Source organism: Malaclemys terrapin, chromosome 6 (assembly GCF_027887155.1).
Source record: "Malaclemys terrapin pileata isolate rMalTer1 chromosome 6, rMalTer1.hap1, whole genome shotgun sequence".
Classification (NCBI taxonomy): domain Eukaryota; kingdom Metazoa; phylum Chordata; order Testudines; family Emydidae; genus Malaclemys; species Malaclemys terrapin.
Window position 1 is genome coordinate 109100644 of NC_071510.1, and position 14089 is coordinate 109114732.

A 14089-nucleotide genomic window follows, 5' to 3' on the forward strand; every position below is an offset into this window, starting at 1 on the left:
TGTTTCTGTCTGCAAACTCAGCAAAACAGAAATATATTGACATCGAGAATAAAGTTATCTTCACAATCATAAGGTAGAGCTGAATGGTGAGGACAATTGTGGGGATTCTATTTATTTTTAGAAAAAAGTATGTGAACAAGGCCATATTATACTGTACTTAACAGTATACTATGCAGATTGTACTGCAGCGCTGATAGGCCTAACGTGGTTCAGACAATTTTCTGGTTATAGTGTCTGTGGTTTGATGCTAAAAGTGGCAAACAAAAATGTCCCACTGCTATTAGCTTTTTGCGCTAGAGAACATTTAAACTAGTTCTGATTTTTTCCTCTAAGGATTCATCATACAGTTAAATAGTTTTTACATTAGCTCATGTAAGTGTTGCTGTATTAATTTCTGCAAATAATAATCAAATGTTAGTGAAAACATGATACAATATAAGTGGAGTGCAGAAGCCTGCTAATACTATACAACACTGTACCAAGAAATATAAGGGTAGAAATTATATTCAAAGACATTGATCTTCTCATTTAATAGTTTTTGTGTTTTAAAAAATGGTGCTTTCTACATTTCACTGAGCTCTTATAAAGACCAAAATTCTGAATGAGAAAGAATAAAAAAATCCAAAGAAGATGTCAGGCAGCAGGATTTCACTTACTTGTAAAGAGCAACATCACAAAATAGATACAACATAGGGGAAAGACTTCTAACAGTAGCAAGAGCTGTGGCAAATCTTGATGGATCTTTTGGCCATTTTAAGACCTCTCGATTTGTGAACTGGATGAAAGACAGCAGTGAAAATTTGAGATACTTACCTTACAACAGGTCAGTATCACAACATCAGCAAAACAGCCTGAAAAAGACTGACCAGCTGTGTGGGGAAACTTTTAAAATACAGCTTTTTCCAGTTTTAGCCTAATTTTGAATATTTAATTCACTCTGTAAGGTATAGCCACAATCTAGCATTAATATTTACTTTCCTGGAAGATTAATAATTACTACTAACATTTTACTTTCTTCAAATTTCATTGGCTGGCTCCTGAATAATATTTGTCATGTAAACTATATTACAAAAGCTAGGTGTTGGTACATCCCTAGTAAAGTAGAGAGAGCCTAATTATTCTAAGTAATTTTTCCACTCTACTTCGTGCTGATTAGGCCTCAACAGGAGTATTGTGTCCAGTTCTGAATGCCATATTTCAGGAAAGATGTGGACAAATTGGAGAAAGTCCAGAGAAGAGCAACAAAGATTATTAAAGGTGTACAAAAATATGACCTATGAGGGAAGATTGAAGAAATTGGGTTTGTTTAGTCTGGAGAAGAGGGGACATGAAAACAGTTCTCAATTACATAAAAGGTTGCTACAAGGAGGAGAGAGAAAAAATTTTCTTTTAACCTGTGAGGATAGGACAAGAAGCAATGGGTTTAAATTGCAGCAAGGGATGTTTAGGTTGGACATTAGGAAAAACTGCCTAACTGTCAGGGTAGTTAAGCACTGGAATAAATTGCCTAGTGAGTTGTGGGATCTCTGACATTGGATATTTTTAAGAGCAGGCTAGACAAACACTTATCAGGGCTGGTCTAGATAATACTTAGTCCTGCCCTGAGTGCAGGGGACTGGATTAGAAGACCTCTTGAGGACCTTTTCAGTAGGGATGCCAATTTTGGTTGGATGTATTCCTGGAGGTTTCTTCACATGACATAATCTTTAATTAAAGATTAATATTTAATTCCTGGAGTCTCCAGGCCAATCCTGGAGGGTTGCCATTGGCAACCCAATCTTCCAGACCTAAGATTCTATGTCAGAATTCACTAGTTTCTTGGTTTTCTAATTCAGCCAGAATGGAACATTAGCAAGTGGGATGGACTGGAATGGAACGCAGAACTCTGTATGAGAAAATCAATTATTTATTTCCTTAATATAAGAGAAACAAGATAGGTGAGGTAATATCTTTTACTGGACCAACTTCTGTTGGTGAAAGAGACAAACTTTTAAGCTTCACAGAGTTCTTCTTCAGTTTGAAAGTTTGTCTTTTTGACCAACAGAAGTCAGTCCAGTAAAAGATATTACCTCACTCACCTTGTCTGTCTAAAATCCTGGTTCCAACATGGCTATGACAGCACTCCTTAACATAAGGCAGCCAGCACTGATTTATAATTACAGTCAAAGTTGGCAAAGAAAATATAGATTTTGAACTACAAAAAACAGAGTTGACATTTTTAAATGCAGATGCCTACATTTAGAAATCTTAATTCATGTTAAAATTGGCCTCATTTTCAGAGTTGCTGTGCACTCACAGATGCTACTGAAGTCAGTGGAGGCTACTAGAGTACAACATGCAGGAGATACAGGCACTTCTGTTTAGGTGTATAAATATATATTTAGATACCTAACTTTAGGTATCCACGTTTGAAACTGTTGTTTTAAAAAATGTTTTCAAACACCTGCAAAAATGTGAGCCACAGAACACTGAAGGTAAAACAATTTTTTATATATTTTTAGATGCAAAAGAAAATGAATTAATTTTGCAGACTGCAAAGAGAAAACAATTTGTAACTGTTATCTTTTCTTCATGAACCCATCTCTCATCCTTTGTTTTTTAGGATTTTCTCATGCTTTGGGGTGTCTGAAGCCAGGGCACTGACAGCAACCTTGGTCTTTGCTTCTGAGCTGGACTTAAGTTCAGGGCTCCCTCCAATCTGTCCTCCAAGGCCACGGATCATTTACCTGTCCTCAGGACAATATGCAACAGTAATCCCAAACCAGCCAAAAACTTCCTTAAATTAAAAACAAGGCAAAAAAAAAAAACAAAAACAAAAAACAAACAACGTCAACTTTGGGAACACAGAAAATCAATAAAAATAAAAGTAAACCTTACAGTTTTGCACTGCAGGCTGAAATTACCACACACCTAGCTGGGTAAACAGACTTTTTCACATTACAGGTAGACTTAATGTAGGCAATTTTACATCCTGGATTCAGCTATATCCTTGCTTGTCTTTCTGCTTAATGCTTCCTGTGCTCACTCAGCATCCAGCAATCACGTTTTTCCAAGTTTGATCTCCTTTTCTCCCCCGAGCCAAATTTTAAAAACATGATCTTCATTTGCGCATGTGCAGTTGATAGAACCTATTTCCTGTATGCAGAGGTGACAGTGCTTAAAAACACGTACAACAAGTGCAAGACCAGATTGAAGTCTGAAAATATAGTCTGTAATTAATTATAGTCTGTAATAGTCTGTATATACTGTAATTACAATATTATTATCCAACATTTCGCAGCATCTTCTTTTCATCATCCTATTTTGGATGTTTTGTTTAAGGAAGTAAAAGCCACGGAGATTTTTTTGTAATGTGTCCTACATTTCCTTTTTAACATTTCAGGGCTTTCTAGATGTGGTGAATTAAATGACTGATTTAAAAAAGAATCATGAATAAGAATTTATATTGCACAATCCTTCATCAAAAGTGAGATTCTTTAAAAACTGCCATAGGGAAAAATACTCCTTGGAGACCCACACAGCCAGTCTCAGCTCTAATATTCCACCCTCATGTATGTGCACGGAACTCAAATGGCAGCTCAAATATTCTGCTTTCCCCTATATGTGCATAACTCAGAGCTCACATAGGGAAGAGCAGAGGGATAGTGCTGGGAGCCATGATCTGAGCAGATGGAAGAGAACAGAATATTGTGGCTAGGATCCATGCTCCACAAACATAGGGAAGAGCAAGTTTTAGACCAGAAATCTGAATCCCTCACATGTAAGGGAGAGCAGAATATCAGATCCAGGTTTCAATTCCTCACATGTTAAGCAGGATATTGGAACCAAGATTGGCCATACAGATGATTCACATGGGATCATTCTACAATTCTCAAGGCATGAGACATTAGGCCAGGTCCTTTCTAATTCAGCAGCTTCAAGGGATTTGTAGAAAGGGAAAAGGAGTCCAATCTGTGGGGATTATTTATGGGCAGGCACTCCTTCTCTTGGCTGAGAGTGGTGGATTATTCCTGTCCTAGCATTCAGAGGCAACTCCTTTGGCAAGCTTCTGCGGTCACTTTTTTCCAGCAGCTTCCTTCACCCAAAAGTAGTTGAACTGCTCAGGACTGGAGCAACCTGGTTTTATCCAGTCTCTCACCAGACTGTGTCTGTCTGTGTGTCCTCCTCCCTGTAATGAGGAGGCGGGGCTGCCCAATCCTACCCCTCCCCTTTCTTGGCCCTGACTCATTGTCTGTGTGTATATCCGTGGCTTCTGCTCCTGCTAATGACAAAGGGCCACCTCTTCCTTGGGACACTGTGCCAGTCACTGTGCCTGTTCGTATGCCCCCTGCTGATGCTAAAGAAACAAAGAAGCTGTCCCTCTCCTCCCTCTCCCTTTCCCAGCATGCAGCAGCACTGACAGTGTCAACCCTCTTCAGCAATGCAAAAATCACAAATTAAGCCAAGACAGTTAGAATTAACATAGTCATTTTTGTGTGCAAATTCCCCAGTGTTACTGGCCTTACAGCACTGATTAGTTAGGTCTGCATCACTCATTCCTAGTAGACGTCTGTACAAGATTTTTATTTAAACATGCTAGAAATTTTAAAAGTTTATTATAATTTGATACATAGGATTTTTTTTTTTTTACAAAGATTACTAATGGGTTCATTCCAGGAAAATGCTGAGTGGCCTGAACACCCACAATACCCACACTACTGGGGATACACAGGGTTTTCCCCTGATTTTGGTAGCAGCAGCATAGATCCCTGAAAATGACATGACTTGATCCAGGTGGTATCAGTAACCTCTGATTAAATGCTCTGAGAAGAGCTCTTTCCTCAGGCACAAGTGGAGTTAATGGTGATTCTATTTTCTAAAACAGAATACACCTATGAATGTCTAACGAGCACCATTATATCCTAGCTCCACAATTTTCTGCCATAAACCAACCAATTGTAAATCTTTCCTCAGTAATTCCCAGTTTAGAACTGTATCAGAGGGGTAGCCGTGTTAGTCTGTAAAAACCAACAGAGAGTCCTGTGGCACCTTTAAGACTAACAAATGTATTGGAGCATAAGCTTTCGTGAGTGAATGCCCACTTCATCGGATGCATGTACATGCTTATGCTCCAATACATTTGTTAGTCTTAAAGGTGCCACAGGACCAGGGCCGTCTCCAGCATTTCTGCCACCCCAAGCAAAATAAAAAATAAAAAAAAAAAAAAAAAACCCGTGATCGCGATCGGCGGTGGCAATTGGCGGAAAAAAAAAAAGCCGCGATCGGCGGCGGCAGTTCAGCGGCAGGTCCTTCGCTCCTAGACGGAGTGAGGGACCTGCCGCCCTGAATTGCCGCAGGTGCCACCCCTCTCCCTTGGCCGCCCCAAGCACCTGCTTGTTAAGCTGGTGCCTGGAGCCGGCCCTGCACAGGACTCTCTGTTGCTTTTTACAGTTTAGAACTGTTATTGAAAAAAAAATTAATAGTGTTCTGGCAAAGGGTTTCCTAACTCCTGCAGTCTTCTAGCTCCAGCCAGGCTGACTCAGTGATAGCTGATGTGGAATCAACGGGTTCCTTTCTCACGCCAGTTCTTTCTTTGCTAATGCAATATGCTCCAGGCTTTAAAATGGTAAATGTATCTTAAAAATATTGTGCTGGATTTTACATTTTAAGGGGTAACTTGAAGGTGTCCTTTAGTATTTAAGCTTGACCCTTAATAAATGGGGGAGGGGAGAGAGAAAAATATTTGTATTTAATAAATGAATATCGCAATGAACTGTTATTGTTTATATCAGTGGTTATCACTGTGACACTCTTGTATTTTTGTCTGATTTTGTAAGTAAGTAGTTTTTAAGTGAGGTGAAACTTGCAAGACAAATCAGATGCCTGAAAGGGATACAGTCGTCTGGAAAGGTTGAGAGCCACTGGTTTATATGTACTATTCCCCCCTCTGCTGGATAGAATTGGAATTGCTCACCTAAGTGCTGCAGCACATGTCCTTTGCTGCTATCAGCTAACAGAGATTTTCCTTTAGTTGAAGTTGTGGGGGATTGTGCTTGTGGAGCCAAAGCTCTCTTCCTGCTCTCACTATGAACGTCTGTGGTGGACAATATAGTGACAACCATGACGTCCTTGGTGATCACAGATGTGTTACATTTCATTGCCAGAAATACTGATGTGGCTAAATTCAGCCCTTGTGTAAGCAGGAGTAAAAAGAGTAAGGACTGCAAGATGGGCCACAATATTTGTAAATTACTTTGAAAATTTAAAAAATAACCATAGTAACACTGCATATTAATTACTATAATTATTCCTTATTTCTAAACTACTACCAGTTCACTCCAGTGATAAATAATCAGTTTCATGTTTTTGCACCTGGTTTCTGTGAGCAATACTTATTTACATGGGTAATTTAACAGTTGTTCAGATATATTATGACTAAGTGTTAAGCTCTAATGCAGGGGTGGCCAAACTTACTGACCCTCCAGGCCACATAGGACAATCTTCAGAAGCTCAAGAGTCAGGGAGCGGCTGCTGGGGCTCGGGGCTTCAGTCCCACAGGAGGCACCTGCCGGGACTCAGGGCTTTAGCCCTGCAGGGAGGGGGGTTTCAGGTCTTTAGCCCTATGGGAGGTGCCTGCTTGGGGCGTCAGCCCCACTCCTGCTGAAGTCCTGAGCCCCAGCAGGCATGCCCTGAGGGGCTGAAGCCCTGAGTCCCTTTTCCACTGGGCAGAAGTGATGCGTGGGGGGAGGCATGTGGGGTCACGTTCCCTCCTGATTTTTGCCAGGTTTTCTAGCCTTGCTTGGTCACACAGTGCAATTTGGTCCCCCACTGCACTGCACTGCAGCTGCTGGAGCCAGCATGCTGGGAGCTGCAGCTATGGGGAGAGGCAGCAGCTATCCCTGCAGCCTCTCCCCAAGAAGCTAAAGGGGGGGGCACAATTTAAAGGTTCACCTCCAACAGCTCAAGTCATGCCCTCCCAGGCACACACACCCTCTTACTGTCAGTAACCCCTCCCTGCAGCACCCAGGTGTTCGTTCTGTGTGGAGAGGCCGGGGCAAACAGATAGGAGCTGCCGGGAGGGGCCGCTGCTCTCAGCAGGCACCAGTTGTCTCTGGCAGAAGCCCACACTGTAGGAGGGCAGAAACCCTGAGCTTCCTGCCCCTCCAGTCTGGTAGGTAGAGAATGGGGTGGAGCGTGGGGAGCTTGAACAGTAAAAGAGCTGCATGCAGCTCACGAGCTGTGGTTTGGCCACCCCGCTCTAATGGAAGGCTTATTATACCATTAGCAACTGATTGTGCAATTAGAACAGTTTGACCACCAGTGGGTATGCAAACCAAGATAAAGATGTCACTCTTATGTTTGCAGACCTGGGGGGGGGGGGAAGAGGTAGATATTTTAATGTGTTGATCCTGTGAGAAATCCCTGTTATAAAAATCACATCTTTGTGAGGTATATTCAGCCATCTCAGTGTTTTTAAAATGGTGTGTGGCAAGTAGGGTGATCGGATGTCCCGATTTTATAGGGATAGTCCTGATATGCGGGGCTTTGTCTTATATAGGTGCCTGTTACACCCACCACCACCACTCCTTGTCCCGATTTTCCACATTTGCTATCTGGTCACCCCTGTTGCAAGACACCAAATGACCAGAGTGGGCCAAATTTTGCTTCTTCCTTTGCAATTACATTGGTCCATTCATTACTGAAAGGTTTTTTTTTTCAGTCTGCTTGCTGCACAGGAGTTGTATAAAGGCCTGAGCCTTACTCGAGTAATTGATCCCAGGCAAGTCACGTGTGAAAGGAGTTGCAGAACTGGGGTCTTTAGTCCACTGGTTGAAATAGCTAGAAAATGGGGGGATGAAAATGGGGATCTATTAAGAGCAACTCAAATCAGCTTGTCCCCACTGCACATACCCTTCTTACTGGAAAGGGAAGAGGAAAGGTCCTGAACCAGGAAATGATCAGGTTCTATTTGAAAACAGTGGCTGCAGGGCTAGCCTGGCGCTGCAGAGAAGCTAGGGTTACCATATTTCAACAAGCAAAAAAGAGGACGGGAGGAGCCCCGCCCTAGCCCCGCCCCTGCCCCTCCCACTTCCCGCCCCCCCAGAACCCCCAACCCTCCCCCCGTTCCTTGTCCCCTGACTGCCCCCTCCTGGGACCCCTGCCCCTAACTGCCCCCCGGGACTCCACTCCCTATCTAAGCCTCCTTGCCTCTTGTCCCCTGACTGCCCCAACCCTTATCCACACCCCCACCCCCAGACAGACCCCTGGGACTCCCACGCCCCATCCAACCACTCCCCACCCCCTGACAGCCCCCCCCCGAACTCCCAACCCATCTAAACCCCTCTGCTCCCTGTCCCCTGACTGCTCCGATCCCTCTCCCCACCCCTGCTCCCTGACAGCCCCCCCCAGAACTCCCAACCCATCTAAACCCCTCTGCTCCCTGTCCCCTGACTGCTCCGATCCCTCTCCCCACCCCTGCCCCCTGACAGCCCCCCCCAGAACTCCCAACCCATCTAAACCCCTCTGCTCCCTGTCCCCTGACTGCTCCGATCCCTCTCCACACTCCTGCCCCCTGACAGCTCCCCCCCAGAACTCCCAACCCATCTAAACCCCTCTGCTCCCTGTCCCCTGACTGCTCCGATCCCTCTCCCCACTCCTGCCCCCTGACAGCCCCCCCCCAGAACTCCCAACCCATCTAAACCCCTCTGCTCCCTGTCCCCTGACTGCTCCGATCCCTCTCCCCACTCCTGCCCCCTGACAGCTCCCCCCCAGAACTCCCAGCCCCCTACCCCCCGCTCCTTGTCCCCTGACTGCCCCCTCCTGGGACCCCTGCTCCTAACTGCCCTCCAGAACCCCACCCCCTACCTAAGACTCCCTGTTCCTTGTCCCCTAACTGCCCCCTCCTAAGACCCCCCCCAACTGCCCCCCAGGACCCTACCCCCTACCTGTACCCTGACTGCCCAAAACTTTCTCCACTCCCCTCCAAAAGCCCCCCCCCCGTTTCTTGACTGCCCCCTCCAGAACCTCCCTGTCCCTTCTCCTGCCCCCCCTTACCCTGCTGCTCAGAACAGGGTGTTGGGCTCTGTGCCAGCCGGACACATGGCTGAGCTCCCCTGCACAACACAAAACCCGGTCCCTGGCCCTGCACAGGGCTGCGGGACCGGGCTGCAGGAGGAGGAGCTGCCGGCCGGCTCAGAATGCAGGGAGTGGGGGTGGGAGGAGGAAGCTGCTCCGGAATCCAGCCCGGGACTTTCCTGCAGCCCTCCCAGCCGCTCGCTCTGCCGGGAGAGGAGGAAATCCCGGACATTGTGAGTGCTTTACAAATTCCCCCCGGACGCTATTTTTAGCACACAAAAGGAGGACATGTCCGGGTAAATCCGGACGAATGGTAACCCTAAGAGAAGCAGCCCCAGGAACTGTGTACAGAGCCACATGCAGAACAGACTGTGACTGCCAGATATCACACTGGATGCAGCTGTGTGTGGGACTTATGGGGGGGAACAGCAGCAATTGGGCAGGGAGCCAGTGCACAGGGGCCCCAATCAGAGACACACTGCTAACTGATCCTCGCCTGGAAACCTGTAAGCCCCTATTTGCTTGAATAGAGACTGGACTGGAGAGGGCATCCTAGGCACTAGGCCTGAAGAGCCCCAACTCTCCATTGGGCTGCCCCACTTTGAACTGTAACTTTTTAAGCCTCTGTACCTAGGGTGTTTGCACTCTTTCCCTTTCGGGCCAGCCCTGGAACATTACCTTTCACTGGGGCTAATGCCTACGAAGTCTAGCTGCTGAAGCACATACAGTATTTGCCTCCAAGTCACTGACATGTTACTGGCACCTTAGGGGCTTGATGTACTCCAGCACTGATCAGCCCCCATAATTACAGAATGCATAAGAATGGACAATAAAAATGTGGTGGTGATGCCACGTAGGGTTGCCAACTTTCTAATTACACAAAGCCAAACACCCTTGCCCTGCCCCTTCTCTGAGGCCCTCCCTCAACCTCACTCACTTTTGCCAGGCTGGGGCAGAGGTTTGGGGTGGGGGTGGGGGTGCGGGCTCCATCCGGGTGGTGCTTACCTCAGGCAGCTCCCGGTTGGTGGCGCAGCGAGGCTAAGGCAGGCTCCCTGCCTGCCCTGGCTCCACACTGCTCCCGGAATCGGCCACCATGTCCAGCCCCTAGGTGGAGGCTTGGCCAAGCGGCTTTGCATGGCGAGCGCTGCCCACCCTCACAGGTGCCACTCCCACTGGCCATGGTTCACGGCCAATGGGAGCTGTGGAGCTGGCACTGGAAGCAGGGGCAACACGCAGAGCTTCCCTGATCGCCTCTGCGCCTAGGGGCTGGACATGCTGGCCGCTTCGGGGGGCTACGCAGAGCCAGGGCAAGCAGGGCCTACCTTAGTCCTGCTTTGCCGCTGACCAGCGCCGCCAGGGTCCCTTTTCGACCGGGCATTCCTGTTGAAAACTGGATGCATGGCAACTCTAGTGCCATATGTGACATGCCCCCACCTCCTCTGTGCCTGTTGGGGGTGATTTGCACGCTGAGGGGGGAAAGGAGGAAGCAGTGCCTGTGCACCCCTTAGTACAAGGACTGCAATTGTCCCAAACACTTGTGGGAAGTTTCAAGGGTGGAGTAAACCCTCCCCACTACAACTCCTAGGTTATAGCCAGGAACAGTTTGGCTCTAAACTAGACAAACATTGAACATGAAGATAACAAACAAAAGAAACGGTTAGGAAAAGGGGGGACAATGGTTAAAGCAAATAAAAATAATGTGATTTATATTAGGTAGAGTGTCTCATTCAAATCATTCTTAAAAACTGACTTCTGAAGATAACAAAAATTGAGTATTTCCACTTAAAAACAAACAACACCCCCCCCCGTGCTTTTGAACCATCAAGAATTATATATCTTTCTTAACTCAGTGACTATGCATGCTCATTTCTGTAACTCATGTAATTTTTCCTCCTTCTCCTTCCTAGTGATTTTAAATCCTCATATGTCTGTCATGGTCATCATTTTAGTGGCAAATACACACATGCTTAACTTTACTCACATGAGTAGTCACATTGAAGTCAGGGCCTTCGATTGTAAGCTCTTCAAGGCAGGGATGTGTTTTCTGTGTATTTTCTATGAAGCACATAGCTGTCACTGCAAATACTAATCAATAATAATATAGAAAATCTTATAAACTTGAATCTTTTAAATTAGAGACAGATAGCACAGGAAGTGGGGTTTATGGGGGGACTTGAATGAGAGCAGGGATGTTTGGCAGAGAGGAATAGAGATGACTTTCCAACTATACAGAAGAGTACCAAAAAAAGGTGAGAGTGGGAGGAAGGAAAGGATGGTGAGAGGAGTAGGCAGGATGAAGAGCTAGATTCAAAGCCACCGAGGTCAGTGGAAGTATTTCATTGACTTCAGTGGGTTTTGGATCTGGTCCATAATGATGAATGATAGGAAATAGGAGAGATGTTGTAGGCTGGGGCAAACCAGCACGTAGTCTTGAAAGTTATGACAAGGAGTTTGAATTTTATGTGGGATGAGATCCTGAGCCAGTGGAGAGACTCAAGGAGGGAGAGGTGTGACCTGGCCAAAGTGGTTGCAGGGGAGCATTTTTTAGCTACTGAATGCTGGATGAAATTAAGAGATGTTTTAAACGGGCTCAGCTACTACAGGAATGGCGCTAGTTGGTCTGATCCTGCACCCACTAAAGTCAAAGCAACAACCCCATTAACTTCAGTGTGTAATATCAAGTCTTATATGAGAAGGTGGGGTGTAATAAGGTACTGTTTTCCAAGGACTAAGCAAAAACTGAGTAAGGACATTAGAATTTGGCCCAAAATAATATCTGTTTAATCTATCTAGCATTCTTATTGAAATTGAGGGAATTTTGGGTGTGCTTGGAAATAGACTCAAGCCCATAGTCTGTAAAGTATTTTGGGTTCCTGCTGGATGAAAAGCATTATTTTTGGTCTAAAAGAAGTTTAAAAATATGGGGCCGAATCCTGCAGCCATAACTAGGCACAAGTCACAGTAGGCTTAATGGGAGTTTTGCTTGAGTAAGGACTGCAGGACCAAGCCCTGTATTTTTAGAAGATGATAAATACTTTGATTTAAAATTTTCAGTGGATCCCAGTTTAATTTTAAATGCAGCATTACGATAAATAGTTTAATTCACATGTTCTAAAAGTGACCTCTTTCCTTTTCCAGAGACGTCAGTTATTGCTCAGCCCATATTTGTTTTTGAAAAGAAAGAACGACCTTTCAAGGTAACACTTAAGCTTCTTCCTTTTGCTTTGGTCATAAAGCAGCCAGAAAATCAGGAAATAAAGGGCCTGATCGTGGAGCCTGGACTTCACGAGGGGGAAGCATTTCACAGCCCGGGTGCCAGCTTGAGCCCAAACATCTACACTGCAATTTTATAGCCCCGGAGCCTGAGTCCCACGAGCCTGGGTCGGGTGACACTGCAGTGTAGACATACCCATTGACACATTTTGTTTTGTTTTTCCCCAGAGGCCTGCAGAAGACCTGGTTTGCAAGGCTGAAAATGGTAATAATTGCATAATCAAAATCCTTTATAATAAACTTGCTATAAAGGGTGTATTACTAAATGGAGTATTTGTAAGTGCTGAGTCCATTGCATGCATTAGTAGTGATTCGAATTTCACTTTGTATGTAACAAGTCAATTTGTCGTGGGTGGATTAAGACTATATATAGGGTACAGAGTCGCCACTTTTGTCCTCCTTTGTCACACACACACACACACACCCCGATCCAAATTTCAGCTCCCCTGCAGCACTCACACAAGTGTTAGATTTTGAATGATCTCTTCACTTCCTTCAGGTCTTGTTATAACGTGACCCCATACATGGAAGTGTACGGTGAATCCAGAGTCCTGTTACAGCCGTCTCTTTAAAATCAGCTGAATGCCATACAGCCTGCTGCATAGTGAAAAAAGGCCTGATCCAAAGCCCAGTGAAGTCAGTGGGAGTGGAATTGATCTCAATGGACTTTGGATCGGGCCTTTAATGAGGCATCAAGAGCCCGTTCCAGGAGTAGATTCTGCTAGAGCCCTGCAACCTGACCCAAACCCAATGGGGTCCAACTACAAGTATCGGATTTGGGTCAGGTTGCATCTAAAAACAGCCCAAAACCTCTCAGGTCATGTTGGGTCTAGTCATCTCTGAGCACCTCCTCCTGTCCATGAGGTCAGCACAGTGGCTGCTGCCTCTCACTCTGCAGCATACACAGCACAGCAAGGCAGCAGTGGCCACCAGGATGAGGCATGCAGCCCCCACTGCACTGACCCCACGGGCAGGCGACAGCTGGAGACGATTTGCAGGCAAGGGATGTGGGGAGTGGGAAGCCCCCAGCAGGCCAAGCCCCAAGGACGAGGCAGTCACACTGACTCAGATTCGGGGGAAGTGTTGGGTTGAGTTGCATCTAAAAATGACTTAATACTCTTGGGTTAGTTTGGGTTGTCTGCACTCAGGTCAGGTCCAGGGGAGGCTTTAATTTTAGACCTTTAATATTAGAATTCTGTACTGCAATAATTTACTGAAATCTGTTGGAAAATTTGATTTTACAGTACATGATATGTTATGTGTCTCTTAGATTTCATTGGTTGTTCCAGGAAACGGGCAAGGTCTTCATCTTTTACTTTCCAAACGTCCGACTCGCAGTTCTACATGGGTATGTCATTTAGCTCAATTTGGTTATAATTGTAATTATATTTTATAAATTGATAAGCTAGAAAAAATATTTTCCTCATTATTCAGATACACATTTTGGTTAGAATAATTCCAAGTCAGCAAAACTTTTAAACTTCAAAGTTAGTCTGCAAGTAATTCTCAGTGAGGAACTTGCTCCTTCCTACAACTGAAAAAATATTGGTTTTAAATTAACAGAGGGACCCCGGTCCATACGTGAGTTATTTCCACATAAGGCAGTGGAAGGTCCATGTGTTTCAATTATGAGTTTCCCTGGAATCTTTTGACTAGGTCAAGGGAAGGCAGGATTTCCTACTCTGTGGAAGATGTTCACTGTTCAACTCCATAAGCCCAGGGGGACCCATGGAATTGAGAAGCCATGCTGACAAGGGCTTTT

The 14089-nt window shown here is 45.4% G+C and overlaps 1 protein-coding gene across 2 annotated transcripts in view; it reads left to right on the top strand.

Annotated features, from left to right (window-relative positions):
* RANBP3L (RAN binding protein 3 like) overlaps positions 1 to 14089 on the top strand; it is a 50650-nt gene that overhangs the window by 5384 nt on the left and 31177 nt on the right. For both annotated transcript variants that reach the window (XR_008445499.1, XM_054032867.1), the window contains exons 2-4: positions 12193 to 12251; positions 12496 to 12532; positions 13598 to 13675. Coding sequence is in view for 1 of the 2 variants with exons in the window: in XM_054032867.1 (XP_053888842.1) it covers positions 12193 to 12251; positions 12496 to 12532; positions 13598 to 13675 (174 nt within the window). In the remaining variant the exon portion in view is untranslated. The remainder of the gene's footprint in view (positions 1 to 12192; positions 12252 to 12495; positions 12533 to 13597; positions 13676 to 14089) is intronic.